Source organism: Pithys albifrons, chromosome 20 (genome assembly GCF_047495875.1).
Source record: "Pithys albifrons albifrons isolate INPA30051 chromosome 20, PitAlb_v1, whole genome shotgun sequence".
Taxonomy (NCBI): Eukaryota; Metazoa; Chordata; class Aves; order Passeriformes; family Thamnophilidae; genus Pithys; species Pithys albifrons.
In genome coordinates this window covers 8,360,314-8,381,635 of record NC_092477.1, presented here as the reverse complement: position 1 = coordinate 8,381,635, position 21,322 = coordinate 8,360,314, and the positions used below count along the sequence as shown (strand labels likewise).

At 42.1% G+C, this 21,322-nt stretch overlaps 1 protein-coding gene across 11 annotated transcripts in view; it reads left to right on the top strand.

The window, feature by feature from the left end:
- FNBP1 (formin binding protein 1) overlaps positions 1-21,322 on the top strand; it is a 94,762-nt gene that overhangs the window by 32,983 nt on the left and 40,457 nt on the right. For all 11 annotated transcript variants that reach the window (XM_071574679.1, XM_071574683.1, XM_071574682.1 and 8 more), the window contains exons 3-6: positions 2,768-2,824; positions 5,235-5,382; positions 17,998-18,060; positions 18,792-18,896. In XM_071574679.1, coding sequence (XP_071430780.1) covers positions 2,768-2,824; positions 5,235-5,382; positions 17,998-18,060; positions 18,792-18,896 — 373 coding nt within the window. The remainder of the gene's footprint in view (positions 1-2,767; positions 2,825-5,234; positions 5,383-17,997; positions 18,061-18,791; positions 18,897-21,322) is intronic.

Genomic DNA, 21,322 nt, shown 5'->3' with positions numbered 1-21,322 from the left:
TAGAAAAGAATAATAAATCATGCATCTGCTTTTATTTAATAAGTCTCCTTAATCCTGGTGCAAACCTTTCTTGTAGCACATCCATTTGGTGTAGAAGGCCTGCAGCACATCACTGCATGTCATAATTTGCAGAAAATACTATTAAAAAGGAGCAAGTTAACTCAAGGCACTCCTGTGTATTTAACTCAAAATGTTATTTATAGTGTAAGTGAAGCTGCTGAAATTTATTTTCTTCTGTGAAATTTGTGTTTTCTGCTCAGTCCCAGGGCTCCCTAAGGAGTTGTTTTTCCTCTCTCACTGTCTGCATCTCAGTCTGGTCATCTATTAAAGTTTAATTGGCTCTAATTTAAAAATGTTCCTTTGCTTCCTCTTTATCATTCTGTGCAAATGGGTGTAATTGATGTGCTGGATGCTGAGGTGGTTTATTCTCCTCCTGCTTCCCTGGTCACCACTCCCCTTACAGCAACACACTCACAGCATCACAAAGGGTGTCAAAATCCTTGCCTAATGTGAGGATGGATGCATAGCCTTGAGGAAGGTGTGTTGGAAAAAGTGCTTAAGGTATCAGGATAATCTGAGAATCTGATGGGTGACAAATATGAGAGAGAGAGGAAAATGTCAGACAGGTTGATAAAAGGGAGCAGAGAAACAAGCTGGAAAGGCAAAAATAAAGATGTGGAGTGAGACAAAATAGAAACACTCATGGGGACAGGGGCACAGGGCAGCACAGATTCTTTCCAGAACTGGTGTTCTACTGCTGGCCTTTGTTATTATGTGTTAGTCCCCTCTTTAATCACTGTTAGCACTGAAGGTGTCACTGCTTCAGTAGCTTCAGCCTGGGAAGTGCTGCTGTGCAGGCCATGACACTGCACCATGGCTGAACTTCAGCAAAATTCTGGGTTCAGAATAATTTTGGGGGTTTTTTTTGATGTGTACTTTTGTTAAACCTCTGCTCATTTTTGATGTTAGAAAAGGAAGGGAAAATCAAATATATAGACTCTATTTGTGTGTTGTATGATGTGTTTAACCCAGATGCTAATCCTTGTTAAGAAAGGGTTTTTTCTGTGAAAGCAGACTCTGGATCCCCCCTACCCCCTTCAACTGTGTAGAATTTCTGCACCTTTACAGAAGCCACTAGCTGTGTATGTCAGAGTTAATTGGGCAGTGTGACAGTGCAGGGACACGGAGTAGTGACTGTGTGTGAAAATGCCTTTTTAGTGCAGCCTTCTGTGCCTGTTTTCTTGTGGCTTTTCCTTTCCTCTGCAAGCAGGTGCATGGAGAGAGGCATTCCTGTGGTGTACCAGGGTGATGCAAGATGTGCTGTCATCATGCAGGACAGTCTGCAGGGTTGTTCCCACGCTGGTGGTGTTTGGTGGAAGCTGCTACCTGCAGAACTGGAGACAAGCCTGTTTTTTTCAGAGCATGATCTATAAGAGGAGGCAGAGACTGGGAGGGTGATGCTCATCTGGACCCCTTCCAGTTGGGGGATTCTTAAATTTTGAGGAACACACGTTTGTCTGTGCAAATCTGCCAGGGTTCTGGCTACTCCTCTGCTTGGGCAGATGCTCCTTAATTCCTCAAGGAGAACAAAAGGAATAAGAAATGTGAGCTGAGAGGCCCTGTTGTCTCCCAGTCCTCAGGGAAACCAGCACCAACAGGGAATGGGTTACACCTCTGCAAAAGCGGTTTCTTTACAACTAAGTGTGTTCTGGAAGTCTTCCAAAGAGTTTGGCACAGATAAGTCAATGAAACACGGTCCTCCCTCAGATAATGATTCCACTAATGCTCCTTGTATTCTGCTCTTAATCTCTGAAACAACCTTGTAAAGCTAAAACAAAGAGCATCCGTTTCACAAAGGAGTGAGAGGCTTCCAGAATGAACACAGTGACAGGGCTGAGTTTAGGGCAGAGGAGCTCTGAAATGGCCTTAAATTTACTAAGATTTGTCAGCTCTGTGGTGAGCACTGGTTAAAGGGTGCAGGGGGTTGTGTTGTGCTGCTCTGCAACATGGCTGGTAATGCCAAGCTGTGAGTACCAGCAAGGTGAGGGTCAGGTGGGCAGCACTTCCTCATCAAACCCTGGATTTGCTGCCAGTGAAGGGTTTGCAGGGCAATGAAAACCATTTAATCACAGTCAGATGTGCCAGCAGTCATGTTCAGGTTTCTCATTCAAGATAGGATCACTTGAAGGGCATATTGGTATTTTAAAATTAAATCATTAGTTGGCTGTGGGGTAATGAGATGCAATCATCTGTGCTAATTGGGGTAATCAAATTTCACACTTCCCCCAGCATTAGTTGATAATCATAAAATGATCCCCCTTTTGCCATCTCTGCAGCTTCCCACAGCTTTGTGAAGGTTCTTCATTTCCTTCTAATCATCCTGCTAAAAGTAGGCAAACCTGCCTGGCCAAGAGTGTCATCTGCTGCCTCAGGTCACCTTCTGTGGGGTGGATTGTGCTGGGAAAGAACCTCTCCTGTAGGTCAGGTGAAGGAGATCTGTGCATCAGCAGAACCAGAATCCAGGTGTATTGACTTCATGACCTTAATTTAAGAACTTCTTGGGTTCAGAATCTGCTGCTTTATTGTAGTTACAGAAACTGGAGCACTGTGAACCCATTGCTATGACACAATCAAAGCCTGATTTCATTCATACTTCTGAAAAGGTGTCTAGTCATGCAGAGAAAAACTGAAGCTCCACAGAATGAAAAAATAAATTTTAAAGGATATATTAACTTTTAATTTAATATATCTGTATTCTTAATTTTAGGAATCTTTCAAAGAAATACCAACCCAAAAAGAACTCCAAAGAGGAGGAAGAATACAGGTATGTTCATGATCCACTGCTGGGTGAGCACATGTTCATGGAGGAAGAGGAAAAGTTTGGGGCCTCAACTAAGATTTGGCTTGTAAACCAAAGATTTTGAAGCCAAGTGTAAGAATATAGAAGTCATAGATGCAGAAACAGCCTTATGTTCTAGATACTCAGGAGTGGATCTTCAGTGTGGATTTGGTCTGTAACTACTCAGTTCCCTTTATGTGTTACAGTTTCTGGCTGCCTGGTTTGGGGCTTTTGTTCTGGTTTTTGTTAATTTGCCTTAAAAACTTAAGGCCAGACTGATCCTGGCTCTTTGAAGTGAACATCCAAATTCATATCTGCTTTCAGCAGGAACAGAAACAGTTGTTAATTTTAGCACAAAACTTAAGCAGTCTGCCTAAGTATTAAATTACTGCAATGGGCTGACAACACAGATTAGTAACTTACTGAAGGGATAATGTTATAACAGCTCAGTGGTGGTGAGCAGGGAGGGGGATGTATTTGTTCTCCCTGGGATGGATGGACACACAACCTGCTGCTGGTGAAGGGGTTTGTTGCACGGCTTCACCTGATGATAGATCGTGTTAAGAACACTCCTGCCCTTGATGAAAATAAAGATATTCTTTAGGGAGAACCTTCTAGAAGAGCAGCTTCCCAACACAGACTATCAGCCAAAGTGAGAACCTTTTTCCTCAGAGCACTGTGGCTCTGGAGTTTCTCAACCTCAGTGTTGTAATGCAGCTCTGAACGAAGCCATGGCAGGGTCTGACCCTCAGCCCTGCATTGCTGAGGCTGCTCTGCCTCTGGAGAGCCCAGCAGGAGCCTCTAACCCTTGACCTTGAAATTTGAAACATTTCAAATGACTTTGGATATGGATCCTACTGGATGATTGTATTAATTTAGATTTTTGGGTCAGACCCCCGAGGTGCTCTGTGCAGCTACTCCAGAGGTTTGTTTAACAGAGATAACAGCCTTTTTGTTTGCTTTTTAATTTATTTTGGGTAACATTGTTTGGGAATCAGTTATTTATGCCATTGTTTCCTGAGATACTGGTATTTACACAAGGAAGCTTATGCTTACCAGCACAGTGGCTGGTTTGGTCTGTTCCCAGGATTAGGGGTAAATCTGCCTTTGGACAGCTCTACCATAAATGGATATTTTTGAGTTTACTACAACGTTTTTTGACACAACTTTCATAGCTGGAGAAGGATATTAGAGTTAAATGTTTCTATGTGATGTGGCACAGAAGGTCCTGTGTGTCCTTTGCCCTTTACAAATCCAGTGTTCACCTCAGTGTAGTGTCTTCATGTCTCAGAGCAATGTCTGGGGATTTGTCATGTGACCTTTGGGAACCTCAGATGCTGCTTTGAGACATCCTGGCTAAAAATCATCTGTTTTCAAGCTTATTGTCTGTCTGTAGTTCTATGGATTTGATCCCTCTTTTTTTGCAACTGGGACTTCTCAATGTGACTACTTTTACTAGACTGTATTTTTAGTATCTTTTTTTTTTTTTAGTTTATTGTGGTTTTATTTTCCTTTTTCATCTCCTTTTGAACCACTCCCCTGTATTTCCTCCAAATATCTCCCTTTTTACTTTGATTTTTCACCTTTAGGTGATGCTATCAGTGCAGGCCACTACTATTTAATAATAATACTAATAATATTTAATAACAGTTTTTCTAGTATGTACCAGTGTCTTGCTGCTGGTTTCCAGCTGCCCAGCACTGCCAGCTGGGGTATTTAAATGCAGCTCTGTTGGCACTGGGCTAAATATACCAGTGACATAATCTGCTGTTTTGAAATTGTGTGCACAGATGTTTGTTTCTTCCTTTTAATAATACATGGAATGCTGTATTATTTTATATAAAAAAATAAACCTTGTAATGGCAGGTACTAAAAAACGTGGGTTGACAATGAACACCTGGTTAGTAAACTCACTGCTTCTTTGAAAACTTTATAAACTGTAGCTGCTTTAAATCTAATTTACACTATGAAAAACTTTCTTTTCTAGGCTATGTTGGCCAAAATTTTGCTTGCTTAGACAGGATTTTGCCAGGTAGGATATACTGATGACCCTGTGCACTGAATTGTAGGACTTGAAAGAGTGTAACTAGAAGTGTTTGGTGAATAGAGATTAGAATGCTCAAGTCCCAGAGCTGTGCTGATAAAGAACTTGGCACTCTAAAGCACTGATATTTTAAGAGCCAGTGTCAAACTGTCTAAATGGAGATAGATTTATCAGACAACTGTCAGTGTGTGGGATAGGCTTCCTTTGCAGAAATTCCTTCCAGAGAATCTGTGCTAATTCATACTCAGTCTCAGTAGCAATGCTCAATGCCGAGGAGGATCCACCCTCCTTTGCAGTGTGTCTGTCTGGAAGAGAAGGGCTAAAAGCAAAATGCATTTTTGTCCTTTGCAGGTACACATCAACTAGAGCCTTCCTAGCCACTTTAAATGAAATGAATGACTATGCTGGACAGCACGAGGTCATCTCTGAGAACATGACCTCTCTTATCACTGGAGAGTTAACACGCTACGTGCAGGAGCTGAAGCAAGAGAGGAAATCGGTAATTGATCCTTTTTTATCTGTTATTCACACCTAGCTGCCTTTTAAGACAGACAATTAGTGGCAGTGGAGTTCAATGTTAAGTATAATTCATTTGTTGGTAATAAACATGAGCTTTGCTAATGAACCCAAGCATTAAAGAAGTGGGTTATGTGCCCTGGCCAAGTCACTGAACCATTCAAATCCAATATTATAAAATCAGACAGCAATGCCTTGAGGAGAATCCCAGCTAAATAAGGTCAGAGGCCCATCTGTGCTTAAGGCTCAGTTGGCCAAAAGCTTGCTCAGGGGAGGGTCCAGCATCACTGTGCAAAGCCTGAAGTAAACAGAGGAATTGTACTACTGAGGCTGATTGAAAAAATTATTTGGGTTTTGGTTCACATTTTCCCGCTTCTCAGCCAGACCTGGTCAGCAAGACTTTGTAAAAAATTATTCTAACGAGAAATATGAGCTCTGTCTCTTTTGGTGAGGGTGTGGAATCTGGTTCTCAACCTGCTGTGCTTCAAGAGTGGTAGAATTAACAGCTGTATGTTAGTGCTCTATTTTAGATAGGTTCCTAAAATACTATGTGCCTGCTACAGTGAATGTTCAGAGCTGATTAATTTGCATGTCCCCTGCTCTGAAAGGCAGATAGTTGAGATGTGATTTCCTTCCTTGCCTTAAACCCTTTTATCCCCTGATATGTGGGCATAAAATAGTGATTTTAAGCATTATTGTTAGAAATACTCATAGCACAGATATCCAATGACTAAGCAAAGTGCAAAGAGACTATCAGGGCATTATATTTCATTTCCAAACTGTTGGTCTATTCTGGAAAGTGCAAAAATACTCCTGCAGAACTTATGCATTTATAAATAGTCCCACTAAATATTAAGCATGTGTCGAAGTGCTGTGCAGGACCAGAGCCCTGGAAATCACCCTCTTTGTCTAAGTATAGTATTAGGATGATAAGTCTGTCAACAGAGGAAAAGAACTTATAGACATACCTTTAATTTGCAGAATGGTGTGTAATCTTTCAGGGATGTGATATTTTGGCATCAGCAAGAAAAGATGTTTCATATATAGCTGTGATGAGATTTTCTCAGCCACTCTGTGACCTTGTATTCAGCATGGATCCCTACAAGAAGCAAAACAACAAAAAAACCCGCAGCATTCTAGTGAGGCATTTTTATGTCAGTTCTAATGTTTTTACCTAATTCTTCAATTATATGGGCAGATAAATTGATTGGAATATCTTAGACATTTCAAGTATAATGAAAGAGGACTTGCAATATTTATTCTAAGTAATTTGAGCAGTAACTGTTGCTTTTCTGTTTTGTTTGTAAACTTTTGTTGTAAGTATGGCTTATATAAGTAATGGGTGAATGACAAGAAAATTATTTTAATATTGGCTGAGTGATAACAGCGTGGAAACAGCAAAACCCAACTGGTGGTATATTTACCTGCTGTTGCTGATAATTATTGGCCTTTAACAGAAAACAGTTGTCAGTCATGACTGTTTTGTTCTTGCAACATGAATAGAAGCTGTTTGAATTAGGAATCCTTGTCTAATTCCTGTAGACTTCTCATTTATGAGCAAATGGTGTTGAAAAGGAAACTGCTCCCGCCCTCAGGCATTTTTCATACACAGCCTCTCACTTCATCCTGTAAAAGCATCAATCATGCTGGGATCTGCAGGAAGGGAAGGTGGTTGTTGTGTAAATATCACAGAGGGCAGCTGCTTTGGCAAAACCCTTTCTGATATCAATTGATGAATGACTTGGTATTTCCAGAAATTTTGCTGGCAGAGTTCTCGTGCTCACTGCTTGTGCTGCCATCAGCTGCTGTTCTGCAGGTCCATAGAATCATTGGGATCAGCCCAATCCTGGGGCTAGGACCATATGTAGGAATTGGGAGACCCCCACATTCTTTTGTCCACTGAGTCTTGTATAATTCAAATTAAATCATTCAGGTGTCCAAATATCTGTAAAATGGCACAAATTTCCAGTAATTTGCATGTGACTTGGATAAACATCCTTGCTTTTTTTGTTGTGATTTCCCACCTGGAAGATGGAAATGATACACAGAGATGTGGTAACTATAAATGTGTGAAAGATGAATTCAAGTTCAGCAGAAAGTGGTCAGGCAAATCACAGAATGGTTTGGGTTGGAAGGGACCTTAAACATCATCTTGTTCCACCCCCTGCCCTGGGCAGGGACACCTCCCACTATCCCAGGTTGCTCCAAGCCCTGTCCAACCTGGTCTTGGGCACTTCCAGGGATGGAACAGCCACAGCTTCTCTGGGCAACCTGTGCCAGGGCCTGCCCACCCTCATAGGGAAGAATTTATTCCTAATATCTATAAATATATCTGGTTTTTGAGCTTCTATTTCCAAAGGAAACCCTTTTGATACACAACATTTGGTGGAGTCATGGGAGATGAGGGTGGATGGTGATCTTTAAACCTGTGGGGGCTGGTGCCTGCACTGCCCTGTTTTCATGCTCCTTTAGCTCTATTGATTCAGGTGGAATCACACCAGCAGAGGACCAGGGTCACGCAATAATAAATCACTTCTTGGGTTCTCCTTGACAAGTACAAGCCCCTGGTCTGTAAGTGGTGCAGAACCTGATGCTAAATCAAGCCTTACATTGGTTTTATGCTGGATAAAATTCATTTGGCATGCAATTTGTACATATGTTGGGTTTGTTTGACTGCTGTGAAAGGAGAATTTGATGGCTGCCTATTCATGTCTTTTCCATACAAGGTAGTTGCTAGTGGTAAAAATAAGGGACGAAGCAGCTAATCAAAACCAGGCAGGACAGTCTGCAGGTTGGACAAGGGATGACTTGCAAGTTCACAGGGGTTTGGTGCTGTTCTTCAAAAGACAGATACCTCCTCTTTCTTCTGGTGTTGTTCAGAGCTTGGGAGAGTTCTGGGGTATCTTTGTTTTTTTACAGATCAAGTGCTTTGTGGCATGATGGCTTTTTATCACCAGAAAGCAGTAAGAAAAGTCAGGGAAAATTTTTGTGAAATTCTGATTTCTTTAGCAACAAAGGTCAATCAGTGCATTAGATTTCATGATATTACACATTCCTGTTCCACAGAATAGCTCCTGATGTTGTCATTGTAGCAGGAGAGTTGTTTTGCCCTCACAGTCACTGAAGTCAGGCACACACCCTGCCTGCTTTTCACACTCTGTGTGTGTGTGAGAGAGAGGGAGAACCCCTGATGCTGTTTCAGTTCTTCCCAGCTGCCCAGTGAAGTGAAACTCTTCATAGTGCAGTTCCTCACTTCTTGTATTCTCTTGACCTTACTGTGTCTGTCCACGCTCTCACGCGAGTTTCTCACCCTCAGCCAGGGCATTACAAGCTCAGATTTCAGTTCTGTGTTACATGTGAAGATTGTGCCCCATCCATCCTCCTCTGGAGGTTACTGAGGGCAGGTGCCTGGGACTGAATTCCCCTTTGCTGTGGGAAGACCTTTATCACAAAGCCACACAAATGAGATGGGAATCATCTCTAAGGGGGTTCTAGGAAAGAACTTCTGTGGTCATTCTTCATGTCACTCCAATGTCACAAAACCCACTATGGGGTATCTCTGGAAGGTGTCAAGTCCTACAGTATGAAAAAATTGGGTCTTAATCTTGTTCAACTGTGACAAAAGGAAAGATGGTAAACTCAGTAATGTCAAAGAGAAGCATTTGAACTTGATTTCCCAAGCATTTCCAGGTTGAAAAATATACTCAATTCTTCTCCTCTCACCCACTGACTCTGTTGCTGTGTCTGATATATCCAAGCACACCAGTCATTCTCCATAGGAGACAAAGATCACCAGCACTTTGATTCTTTAGATGAGGCAATCTGCTTCTCCACACTGCTGGGCCTGCCAAGGTACTTGGCATGCTTTGTTCTATTAAAAAAAAAATCTAAACACTGAGGGTTTTCCACCCTCTTTTTGTATGATAGCTAAAAGTACTTCTGAGCAAACATGGAGCCAGTGTGGCCCAAGCATTGAGAATTTCTGTTTGTTGGATTTTATCTCTTAATGCTTCACAAACGATAGCTTGGTTTATATGTTCTCTCAACTGTGGCTGAGGAAACCCCTCAATACTGTAGTTTGGATAGAAATTCAAGAATTATTTCCTCAGGCAATTCTGATTTTAGATCTGTGGTCACAAACTAGGTCTGACTCACGGCCTTCTGGCAGCAGCTGCTCTGTGGAGCCATTGCTTCTGTCAGCTCTGCTAAAAATGTATTCGGGAGTCATGAACTATCCCTCTTATTACTGCTGCTGCTCTCACCTCCACCTCCACCTCCCCTTGGGGCTGCACTGGCTCCGTACAATCGAGCATGAAAGTCAAAGGGAAGCCAAGAGCTTTGCTGCAGTCTGAACTGGGGCAGCACTGGGATTCTGTGGTTGGGAGAGAATTTACCTGGTGTCAATACATTCCATTTTGTGTGGGGAGAGAAGGAGAGCAGGCAATGAATGCATCCTTATGGGTACTGTGGGGGCAAACCCAGTTAGTTCTTCATGGTGGAGCGTGAGCACCTTCCCTGTGTCCATTCAGACAGGGGGGTGCATGTCAGAGAACTTTCTGTTTCTTGCAGGCTCTCAGGTGTTGATGAAAAGTAAATAATTGGAGGAATTCTGTCACGTTCATGCACCCTGAATAGTGCCCTGTTCTGCAAATAGTGCTGTGGTTTTGCTCAGGGTTTCTCCCAGCCTGGTGCACCCTGCAGGATGGAGCCCTGACAAGGGCACAATGGATTTTTCCATGTTGCATTTTGGATGTGCCTCAAGGTCTGTGTGTGTTTGGAGCACAGCTGTGCTTTGTGCTGCAGGGGGACAAAGAGGCACTGCTGCCTCCCCAGAAATGACAAACCAAGGGCCAAGGTGCGGGGAAGAGAGGGACAGTGAAAGGAAGTGATTTGCCCAACTTCAAATTTCAGGTGGATGTGATTTAAGCCGAGCTTTACGCAGTTCTTGTTCTGGGACTAACCCACTTCCAGCTCAGTGCCCCATGAATGGAGTTAGAAGTCTTATTTTAACCTAAATACAAGGGTATCTATGGGAGAATTTTGTAGTGCTCAGTAAATACACTGCACCACAGTCCTACTCTACATATTCATCCTCTTTCTTGCAAGGTATTTCAGCTGTATTCTATTAACTTAAATTGTACCAGCCCAGTGTTAAGTAGTAGCTAGGAAAAAAAAAGAAAGAATGCAGAAAATTGCATAGGGAAGGTCATAATAAATTCTGTATATTGTTATGTATTCTGTATATTGTTATGAGGTGGTTTTTGTTTTCCACCAAACTGTGACACAAATGTAATGAAACTGTGTTAAATATTGACTTGTACCATGTAATGGTGCTGTGAAGGGCTTTCTGTGATGGAAGAAGCAAGTGCTTATTACAAACTTTCCAAAACATTTTTGCATGGGAAACTAATACAAATATCCCATCCAACTGAAAGGTATAATGTGAACTTTAGATGTAGCAGGGTAAAGGTTGAGACCACTGAACTTAATACCAGTTCTGAATGGGTACATTGAACTATGCAGTGACAGTTCAAATAAATAAATTGGCTTCTGTTTACCACATGAAGGATTCAGATTGGGAAACAAAATATGTTTACTAACAAATGTAGTTCCATTTTCTGTGAATTAGCCTGAATATTTGCACTGTGGATCCAGAGTGTGTTGTAGAGGCAAGATGAGAGATGCCATTTCCTGCTCAGTGCATGACTGGGAGATGCCTGAGGGTGAGGGAGGGTGAGCATGGCCATGGATGTGCTTTTCCCTTTGTGCTCTGTCTGTGCAGACACAGAGATTGGCCTAAAATGGAAGAGCAACAATAAAGCCATATGATCAGTGCACATGTTAGCTGTGGAGAAGGGTGTTCACCCAAGGCCTGAGGCACGTGGTGTGTGTGGGCTTGTTCAACTGGCATTTTAGTTAACATCCAATATTTTATGTATCTGATGCAGGTCTTGGTACTTGTGTGTAGGTGTATCTGTACATGAAGGTTATATGGAAATTGCTGAAAGGCTGCAGCTATTTAAAGAAGTTGGAAGTATTTCTTTGCCTCTTAAGGCATTGTACATCTTCTAGTTTTAGTGCAGGAGTTGTACAGAACTGTCAGACCATTTCTGTGGAGGGACATGTTGAAATTACATCTCTTAATTGTGGACCAGTGGAAGAGAAATTTTGTGACAAGATGGGGAACGAGAAGAGGTGAAGGCATGTTCCTTTATTCTCATTGAAGGATTTAAAAACAAAAGCAAATCTTTCCATACCATAGTTTGTAGTAGTAATGTTGGATCTCCCTTTGGAAAGCCCCAGGTTTGCTCTTGTAGAGCACTTTGGCACAGCTGGGCTTTTGAGAACAAGATGTATCCCACTCCAGTCCATCCCTGAGGGCTACTGATCTCCAACACCTCTGTGCTCACTGAATCCAGGGCTTTCTGCCCCTGGTGCTGTGAAGGCAGATGGTTCAGCAGGACCTCTCAGAGAGTTGGCCAGTGCAGCAGAGTGCCCAAGGATCCCTGGAGCTTTGCTCCCAGGGAGCTGTCCTGGAAGCTGCAGGAGTGCAGAGTGCTCTGCTCAGAGAGGGCACAATTGTGTCTCTGTGCACGAGAAGTTCCGAGTTGCAGTTCCCTGTATAAGGACTTAATTTGTCATATGTAGCATGAAATGACAAATTACCAAAATGTTACTGCCACAGTGCCTTTTAGGTTTATGCAAATCACCACAGAGTCATGCAATGGTTTGGGTTGGAAGGGTCATCTCATTCCAACCCCCTACCATGGGCAGAAATACTTTCCAGAGTTTGCTTCCAGTCCCATCCATCATTCTGCTGATCAGATTCTGTTGATCATCTCTCCTGATAAGCAGGAGCAGCTACTTCTGGTTGTCTTGTGCAGCTGATCAGATCTTTGTCTGAAGCCTGAGAAACTTTGGTGTTAGTGGTTCCAAGCTGGAATTCATTTGGAATGCACCACCTCAGGTGGAGACACTGCAACCAAATTAACATCAGCCTTGAACAGACATTTGTATAACTTGTTCCAGGCTTGACTTAGTTGGTGGGTACATGGTAAGAATCAAGTTCCTGTGGAAGTTTGCAAAGGAGAACAGGGTTATGCCCTGATATTAAGAAGCAGCACCAATCAACATGTGTTAAAATAGTCATGAGTTTCATTTCAACATTCACACGACTGTCTTATGCTACTCTTACTACAACTGAGAGTGGTAAGACCTCAAGAACATTTGCTGTTCTGTGTTCTGAGGAGACTGTTTCCTGTCTTTGCAGCCAGGAAAAGAAAAAAAACATTTGACAAGGTTTTTTGCAAATGTTGCTGCGAAAATTGAGGAAAAAATAATGTTCCCTTATTTCCGTCTCTGGTGTGCTTTAATCACTAGTCATTATTTTAGGAATCATTTGTAACAAAAATGGAGATAAGGGTTTGAATTGGAGGATGAAGTGCTGTATTTATATTGACTATCAGTAGGAGTGGGAGTGTTGGTTACAGAAGTCAAAGGTAACTTTCCTCTGTTATATTATCTGATATGAAAATAAAAAAGAGAATGAAGCAGCCTTGTCATATATATTTTTTGAAAATTCTTTAATAGTATTTTGTAAAAAAAATCATAGACCATGCATATAAATTAACTTATTAAGTTTATTTTTTCTGATTATTTATACTATAAACAGACTGCAGATGTAAAAATTGAAAGTTTAACCATGTAATTAACTCCTGTCTATTTAAGAACACAAGACTGTCTTGCTACAGCCTTCCTTAAAATGTTTCACACGGTCAGTTTAGACACAGCCTAAGCAGCCCTGTAGTCATGCTGGTAATCTACATGTTCCAGGCAATTCTTTCATTTAAATCTGCCCAGGAATTCCTTAGCAAAGTTCTTGCACTGCGTCACCCTTCATAAGATGCTTTTAACTACATCTTTTCTCCTGCTCCTCTCAAAAGGTCAGAAAGAAGATAAGATGCATCTTCTAACCGGCTTTTGTTGTCTGCTTGAGCTGTGGGGCTGTGTAAACCCTCGTGCATACCAAGGAAGTTGTGCAAAAATATCCTGCTGCTCCTGATTGTCGTGGTGTTGGCAGGAACAGGCGCTGCATTGTCGCTCCCTGCTCGCTGCTCCCGGGGGTTTGATCAACACGGGGGAAATCTGAGCCCAGCACAAGTCAATGAGAGGTTTGTCTGTGATTGCACAGCAGCCAGGATTGGTCCCCAGCTGTTACAGGCACAGGCAGCATCCTAATGAGGAGAGCACTCTGATCCCTATGGATTCACAAAGGAAAACACTCGTGCATGCTGTGTGTTTTAATGTGCATTTCCTGCTCTTCCTGAAACTCTTCTTCCTTTATTACAGCTGAGTATTCCCTGAGCTGGGAGTTTTCAGATAGAACAAATGCTTTTTAGAAAGTTGAGTCAACCCACGTCTTTACATCAGCAACTTAATAATCTGATAAAAATATCTTAAGGCTTAGCAACAGAATTTCAGGATGGATTCCTTCACAAAAAGGGTTGCCAAGCATTGGGATAGGCTCCTAAGGAGGTGGTGGAGTCCCCATCCCTGGAGGTGTTTAAGGACAGACTGGATGTGGCACTCACTGGTCTCGTTGACAGTGGTGATGGGTCAAAGGTTGGACTCAGTGATCTTGGAGGTCTTTTCCAAGCTGATTCTGTGAATTCTGATGAGATCACCTAAAAACTGCATTATTGGGTCTTGTGAGCTGGAATGTTTGGAGATGTCCAGTCAAAACACTCATTGTGGATTGTTCAGAGCACCCTGTGACGTACTGACTGCCCTGGGCTTTAACACTGAGGAAAAGGACAGTTGTGGTCATGCATGGTTTGAGTCTGGGCAGTGCTGCTGGGTTTTAATATTATACCATTTAGTCAGTCTAATATTTGGATAAATTATTTTTCAGGGAAATCTTAAAGTTGGCACAGTGCTTGTTTGCCTAGGACTGCACAGTATAGACTGGAAGGCGATTTAGGGAGGTTGAGTAATGAACACTAATAAACACAAACCTTTCTCTTCACTGAGTTTTTAATGTGTTCCTCAAAAGCTGAGGATATGGGTGAAAAGTCTGGAGGAAATCACGGTGTATGAACCACCAACATCCTGCTGCTGCAAATGGCACTGGCACACTTGAAGTGTGATTCATAAATTCAGTGTCTTGCTTCTAATCTGAGTTTTTTAAATGGGCTGATTAAGGTGCAGTAGTTTGGATGTTCTGTTTGGGGCAAAAATGCAATAGTCTATATTGTATCAACTCCATAATTTCATCCTTGTGTGCTGCAGAAATGTGCATTTACTAGGAATGGTAGTTCTCCATGTGATTTGCTTAATAATTTCTCATGTTACCATTTGCTAAAGGACAGGATGTGTGATAATCAATTATTTAACTTGTTTAAAAAACTGACTGAAATTAGAACTTGGACCTTGAAATCTTAGCAAGGAATAGTTGATCTTAAAAGTTATTTTTACTATTTTTGGTGGGGGGAGAGGTGAAGGTAAAGGGCATTTGCTGTTTAGGAGGATTGTAAAGGAAATGAGTTTGCAGAAGTTGAAGATAGTGCAGAGTTTGAGGAAACTGGAGGCTTCCTGTATGGCTTTGAGCAGATGAGCTCACCACACTGCCTCCATCTCTTACCCATAAAATAGGGGCTAAGAAGAAACAGAGACAGTTGCAAAGTCCCCAGCAGTTGATCTATGTAAAAAATGAATTCTGGAAGGCAGAAATCATCCTTTGAGGTCACCAGATTTGTGAAAGCAGAAGTGCTTTAGCTCTTTTAACAGGGGTCTGTATGGGATAACACAACAAGAATTGGGGGTCATAAGTATATTTAGAAATCTACTGCACTGAAATCTCCAAAATGTGAAGCACCTCTGTTTATCAGACTGTCACTCAACATCAGGTCCTCAGTTTCATTATTGAATAATTCTCAGTAATGCCTATTTATACCTCAGTGCTCCATTTGTGCAAAAATGCTTCTAAAAAATAAAATAGGAAAATGTTGCAAAATGTGATCAAGATGCACTCATACTGCTTGTGCTTCCAGCAGCTTGGAGAGTTTATTTTATAGAGAAGGCAGATTTGGAAATAACAGGGATGGCTTGTTAAAATTACATTATTTAACTACAAAGGTTTAAAAATACAAGCTCAAGGCCATCCTGTTATCTGATAGGCTTTTGTTTCCAAGTTCATCCTTCAGCCCCTCTCTACAATTGTTTTCTGTTAAATGAACCTGGCATGTTGTTTTCCTGAGGTTTATGGGTCATTGACTGTATTGGGTTTCACACAGACCAGCTGTTCTCAAATCAGGTCCCTTCCTGAGCCAGCAAAGCAGGGAACACACAGGCAGAGGTTGGTGGAGGCAGGAAAGGCATCCTGAAGGCAGCAGAGTCCTTTTCCTTCCAGCTTCACTGTTAAGACTTTCATGAATTCCATGCTCATTAGCAAAATGTTGAAAAATACAGTGTTAAATTACAGTTGTTCTTTGAGACTGTTTTTGTTGCTCCTTGGGACTGTTTTCCTAAACTCTAATTACAAAAGCAAGCCTGAAACAAGGAGAGTTTCAAAGCCCCTGGCAGGGAAGATGCAGCATCTGTCACATGCAGAGTTGAAAGGAAAGGGGGAGCTACAAAAGGAACCGAAATCAACTTGGAACCTTTCCCCTCCACCACAGCAGTTTTATGGTGATGTCTGGGGGGGTTTTCATGTCATGATGTGGTGAGGGAGTGTTTGGAGAAGCCTGGCAGGGATCTGAACTGCACCGGGACCACCAGGGCTGTGGCAGAAGGTCTCTCTGTGGCCACGGCAGTGCCAGGCTGTCAGCTGTGCTCCCTCCCATGGCACATGCCAGGATTAAAAGCATTTCTGACACTGTGCCTCTTGTTCGCTGTGAGAATTTTCATGTATCCAGATACAGAAAACTACAGAATGCCCCAGTGTTCAACCCTGGGTGAGCATCCCTCCTTAGCAGCCAGTGTTTGGGACTGCAGGTAACTACCCAGACATTCAGGGTAGCCAAGGTGTTCTGTTCTCACAAACAGGTTGAGGGTTGTTGGGATATTTTTAAGTCAATAGGAATCTACTGGACATGGCATGATAGAGAAGTGAAATTTGGGAGCTTTTTATTGTCATGTCTGGAACTAGAACAGCAGCTCTGAAATGTCCCTCACACACTTGCTCCAGAGACCTGCCCCTGACACAGGGAAATACCAGTTGCTGGTGGAGAAAGACACAGGAAAGCAAGAAGCTGCCAGTTATAAAGTGCTTGCAGGCAGATTTTTTGAACTCTGTTAGTACTGGTCTGAAGTTGGAGCTTTTCTGCCCCAACAGACTGTTGGTATCGTGTTGCTTAAAACTTCTCTAATAACTGGTTACATCCAGGCCTGAGAACACGTGAATTCTACTGGGATTAGCTGGCAATATCAGGCCTTTATTTTTCAGGTTTACTGCATGACACCATATCTTTATTTGAGTAAAATATCCTAATAGCCAGTAAATAGAACAACAAAGGCATCTCTCTTGTTGTTTGTTTGCTTTGTTACCTATTTTACAAGGTGGTTTGTGAGGGAGAAGAGTAACCTGTTCCAGCAGAGTTGGGGGCTGCATTAATATTTCTGTGTAGAGATGGGTCATTGATTTATACAACAATTCATTCTTGAATGAATTGCTTATCCTGAGAAAAGCCAGGCATATGGAAGAACAGGTTGCCCAGAGAAGCTGTGGCTGCCACATCCCTGGAAGTGTGCAAGGCCAGGTTGGACAGAGCTTGGAGCAACCTGGGCTAGTGGAAGGTGTCCCTGCCCATGGCAGGGGGTTGGAACAAGGTGGTTTTTAAGGTCTCTTCCAACCCAAACCATTCTGTGATTCTATAGAAGGGATAATAGCTGACACATGCAGATTATCTGGTGAGAATCCTTGTGTAAGGGCTAAGAACTTATTTAAGCCAACTGCAATTAAGAGTCTTGTTCCAAAAGACACATCAGGAGAGGAGTTCCTTGTCATTTAGCTGATATTTAATATTTAAGACTTCTGTTCCACCCCAGTGTGTGCACACACCCTCACCCCAGTGTGAGGGAGAGGAGGGTTTCTGGGGGGAACTCTCAAGAGGAAGGAGCAGCTGGCCTTGCACAGAGGCAGCAACGATGAAGAAGAGGCTTTTTTGTTGAGTCTGAATGAAAATCAGGACAAACATCAGTTGTTAGAATGTGCCAATCAAGGGCGCCTCGGTAAATTCCATGTAGAGAGAAATTTTAATTTAGAGCTTGTGTTCAGTCTGTCACCAAAGAAACACTCTTCAGATAAAAGTGCTTCAGATCTCATGATACAGGAAACCAATAATTATGAGATCCAGGGAACAATACAAGGTAGAATTGCTAAAGGGATTAATTAGCCTGAGTCGAACTAACCACTATAATTGATGCAAATATCCATCTGCAGCCTGCTGAGACATTAGATAGTCATCATACACCTGCTCAATTCAGCAGCCTTGCAGCACACAGATGTCAGGATGGTTTCTGCTTGGGCTCTTTCTTGAGCCTACTTGACGGTTTGTTCTTTTGTTCTTCAAAATGTTTCCTTTTTCTCTTTTTCTAACAGCACTTCCATGATGGCAGAAAGGCACAACAACATATTGAAACTTGCTGGAAACAACTTGAAGCAGTAAGTGGCAACTTCCCCACATGTGACATTAAGACATTTTTATCGTGTTTTTGTAGAGATGGTTCCAAATATATTTGGAAAGAGAAGGGTGTGGGGATAAAAGATGTATAAATGGGATTTTTAAAACTCTGCTGACTTAAACACAGTGGTAGACATGAGAAAGTGTGTTTTAATAGTACATTTGGCTTTCTGTGGGATCTGTGTCTATCCTGAGTAGCATTTCATCTGATATGACTTGAAAAAGTGTGCTAAGCAGTGTTGGAATTGCAGAGTCCCTGAGGGTCCTGTTCAGATATTCCACTGAACAGCTTCATAATGTGTGAATAAATTGAACAGGACCATCTCCTGAGTGAGGTGCTGCTTCTCAAAAGTAAATACCTTAGAATTGCCATTCATGTGATGATTGAAAACTGAGACTGTAAATACAGGACAGGATAAAGAAAAGGGATATCAGTAACCCAAAAGTACTACTTGCAAATTTAGGCTTGTTAGTAACTCCCTTGTGCATTATAAAAATTAAGGAATTAAGTGTGGGAAGTGTGATTTCTTCTGCTAAAAGGGAAATACACTGAAATACTGGTGGTGTTGGTAGCACCAATCAGCCTGAATAATGGAACAAAAATGTGTGTCTGGTAGTTTCATGTGTTGAAGTTGTTTAATATGGAAATGTATTCCAGTGTAAATTATCTTGTTTCCTTCCCATAATGAAGGCTTCTGTTTTTCCTTTTCAGAGTAAAAGGCGGTTTGAGCGTGACTGCAAAGAAGCTGATCGAGCCCAGCAGTATTTTGAGAAAATGGATGCTGACATCAACGTGACAAAAGCAGATGTTGAAAAGGTGAGCTGAGGGTGGAGAGACTGTTTGTAAACACGGATGTGATGGGTTTAGCTCCTCAATCCCACTGGTAGGATAAACCCTCTGAGGCTTAATGCCTTCCGTGAGTCAGCCTGTACGTTAATTAAAACCAGGGAGATCTCTGCAGAAACCTGCTTGCATCAAAATTCTAAACAGACACATTTTTTTTCAGTAGGTGATACCTGAGTGCAACACAGCTGAAAAGGAGTTTATGTAAATTCAGTTTTAACTAACACGCCAGATTGTGTGACAGCCAGGCTTGTGAGGGCTCCCTGAGGGCTGCTTGCAGTTTCCACACAGTTTTGTTTCCTCTGTGATCCAGGTAGAACTCAACTTCCTGCCCTTGGAGCAGCACTTTGAAGATGTTCCGATGTCATTGGATGTGATGAAGTGTTCCCAGAATTGTTTTCCATGGGTTTAGAGCAGGGCAGCTTTCCATGTGATGCAGAATCCTGGTATCCATTCCTGTCACAGATGGCAAGAAGGCTTTTATTGTCATTTCTCAGTTGCTGTCTGGTTGCAGAGTCATTTGTGGTTTTTTTACATTGATCCCCATTCAGTGAAGCTTTTGAAGTGAGCTTAATTTTAAACATCCAGTCCTGCTCCTGTGTGTCTGTCTGGAATATTTTCTGTCTTTAATTGGTTTCAAAAGTGGATGTGTGGAAGGAGGCTTAAAGTGTAAATTTTATTGGTCCAAGTCCAGTACCTGTAACTTAAGGAAGCAATGGAGATGGAAGGAAGTGTCCTTAAATTGCTTCTCTTTTTGGAGTTGCACATCTGCTCAGAAGGTGTACTAATGTAGATCAGAAACACCACATTACAGTGTGTAGGGACAGTTTTGTCTTCTCTGAGTTTGAGTCAGATAGGCAGAAAATAGCCAGAACAATTGAAAAAGCTGTGGCTTAAAATACACCAAACATCTTGTTGCAGGGACAGGAAAGGAAAGTGAATTATAGGCAAGAAATCTTTTCTGGTCCAAGGTGCTCCTTGTAAAATGTAGGTTTTGCTTCTCAAGAGCTCTGCTTCATTCTATTCTCAGTTATTTCAGTCCTGTGAAGGTATCAAATGCACATTTTCCTTTACATCTGTGGGGTCTCAATGTGTTTCTATTATGCTGAGCATCAGGAGATTGTGTGGCAAACAGCATCAAGGATGATATTAGAAATGAGGACAGTAAATGACAAACAAGCTCAGAAAATTTCCCCGAGGTGCTGTTGCACATCAAAGGACAAAATACCTCTGTGGTCTTGTAATTTGCTTGGCTCTTATTTGTAAATTCACCATGTAGATTTGATCTTTTGTTGCCCTCTGGATTTGCCAGGGCACTTGACAGATGAATGCATGTACAGATTGTTAAAGATGTAGCACCACATGTGGGTTTTTCTAACAGAGGGAGATCATCTCTCCTTTATCTGTATAAAGTGATTTTCGGCTACTTCTTTCATAGATATAAAATTAGGGCTTGGCCTAGATATTTTCCAAAGCTGAGGCCATGTCAAAGGGGTACAAAGACATGACTTACTGTTTGAAATAGAGGGCTGACACTCCTTACTTCTACATTCCTTTCCAAGGCTGGTCTTTTCTGATCAGAGTAGGAGGTGGCACATTGGTCATATATCAGTGTTAAGTAAATTCTGGGAAGCAATCCCTACCCTGCTGCTTTTTCCCTGTCAAGGGAAACAGAGAGGCTTCCCTTCTAAAATTCTCTAGCTTTTTAATGTATGAATTTGTAAATTATTTATTGCAAAATGAGGCTCACTGGTATCTTGAAAGGAAAAAAATCTGTTAGTTATGCTGTTGGCAGCTCTCAGGATAAGGCATTATTCCAGTTTCCAAGCACTCAACAGAGTAGATGGAGAAGGAAAAGGTTATCAAAATGGGTGGAATGTGAAATAATATTACTGAACAGAGAGCACAGTGTTTTCCAAGTGCATGTGTTAAACTGGGTTCATCCATGTCAGGCTGTGAATAATGCCCTTTCTTTGCTCCCCTGCCCGTGTGACTGGGACGGCTCTTGCATAACTCCCAGTGCAGAAAGGGATATTGTTCCACCAGTGCTGCTCTCACCGACTTCTCCAGGGGGATGCAGGAACTGCTCAGCTCCAAATGAAGCAATAGGATGACTCTGTCCTCCTCCTATTGCAGCAGTTCTCGTTTCTCTTGCCCCTTATGGCTTGGCTGCTGCACTCCTTGTCCCAAAAGCTCCCAGAAATCCGTCTGGAGTTTGGCTGTGTCAGAGCCAAGGCTCTTTGCTTTGGCAGAACAAGGTGCTCCTCAAGCAGAGGGATTGTTTGCCCTCATTTTTTCTTCTGGAGATTGATACCTTGGCTATTCACCTTGTACCTGCAAATATGAGCAGACACACGAGCTATTTTTTGCATCATGCATTATAGAGTGGATGGCATTAA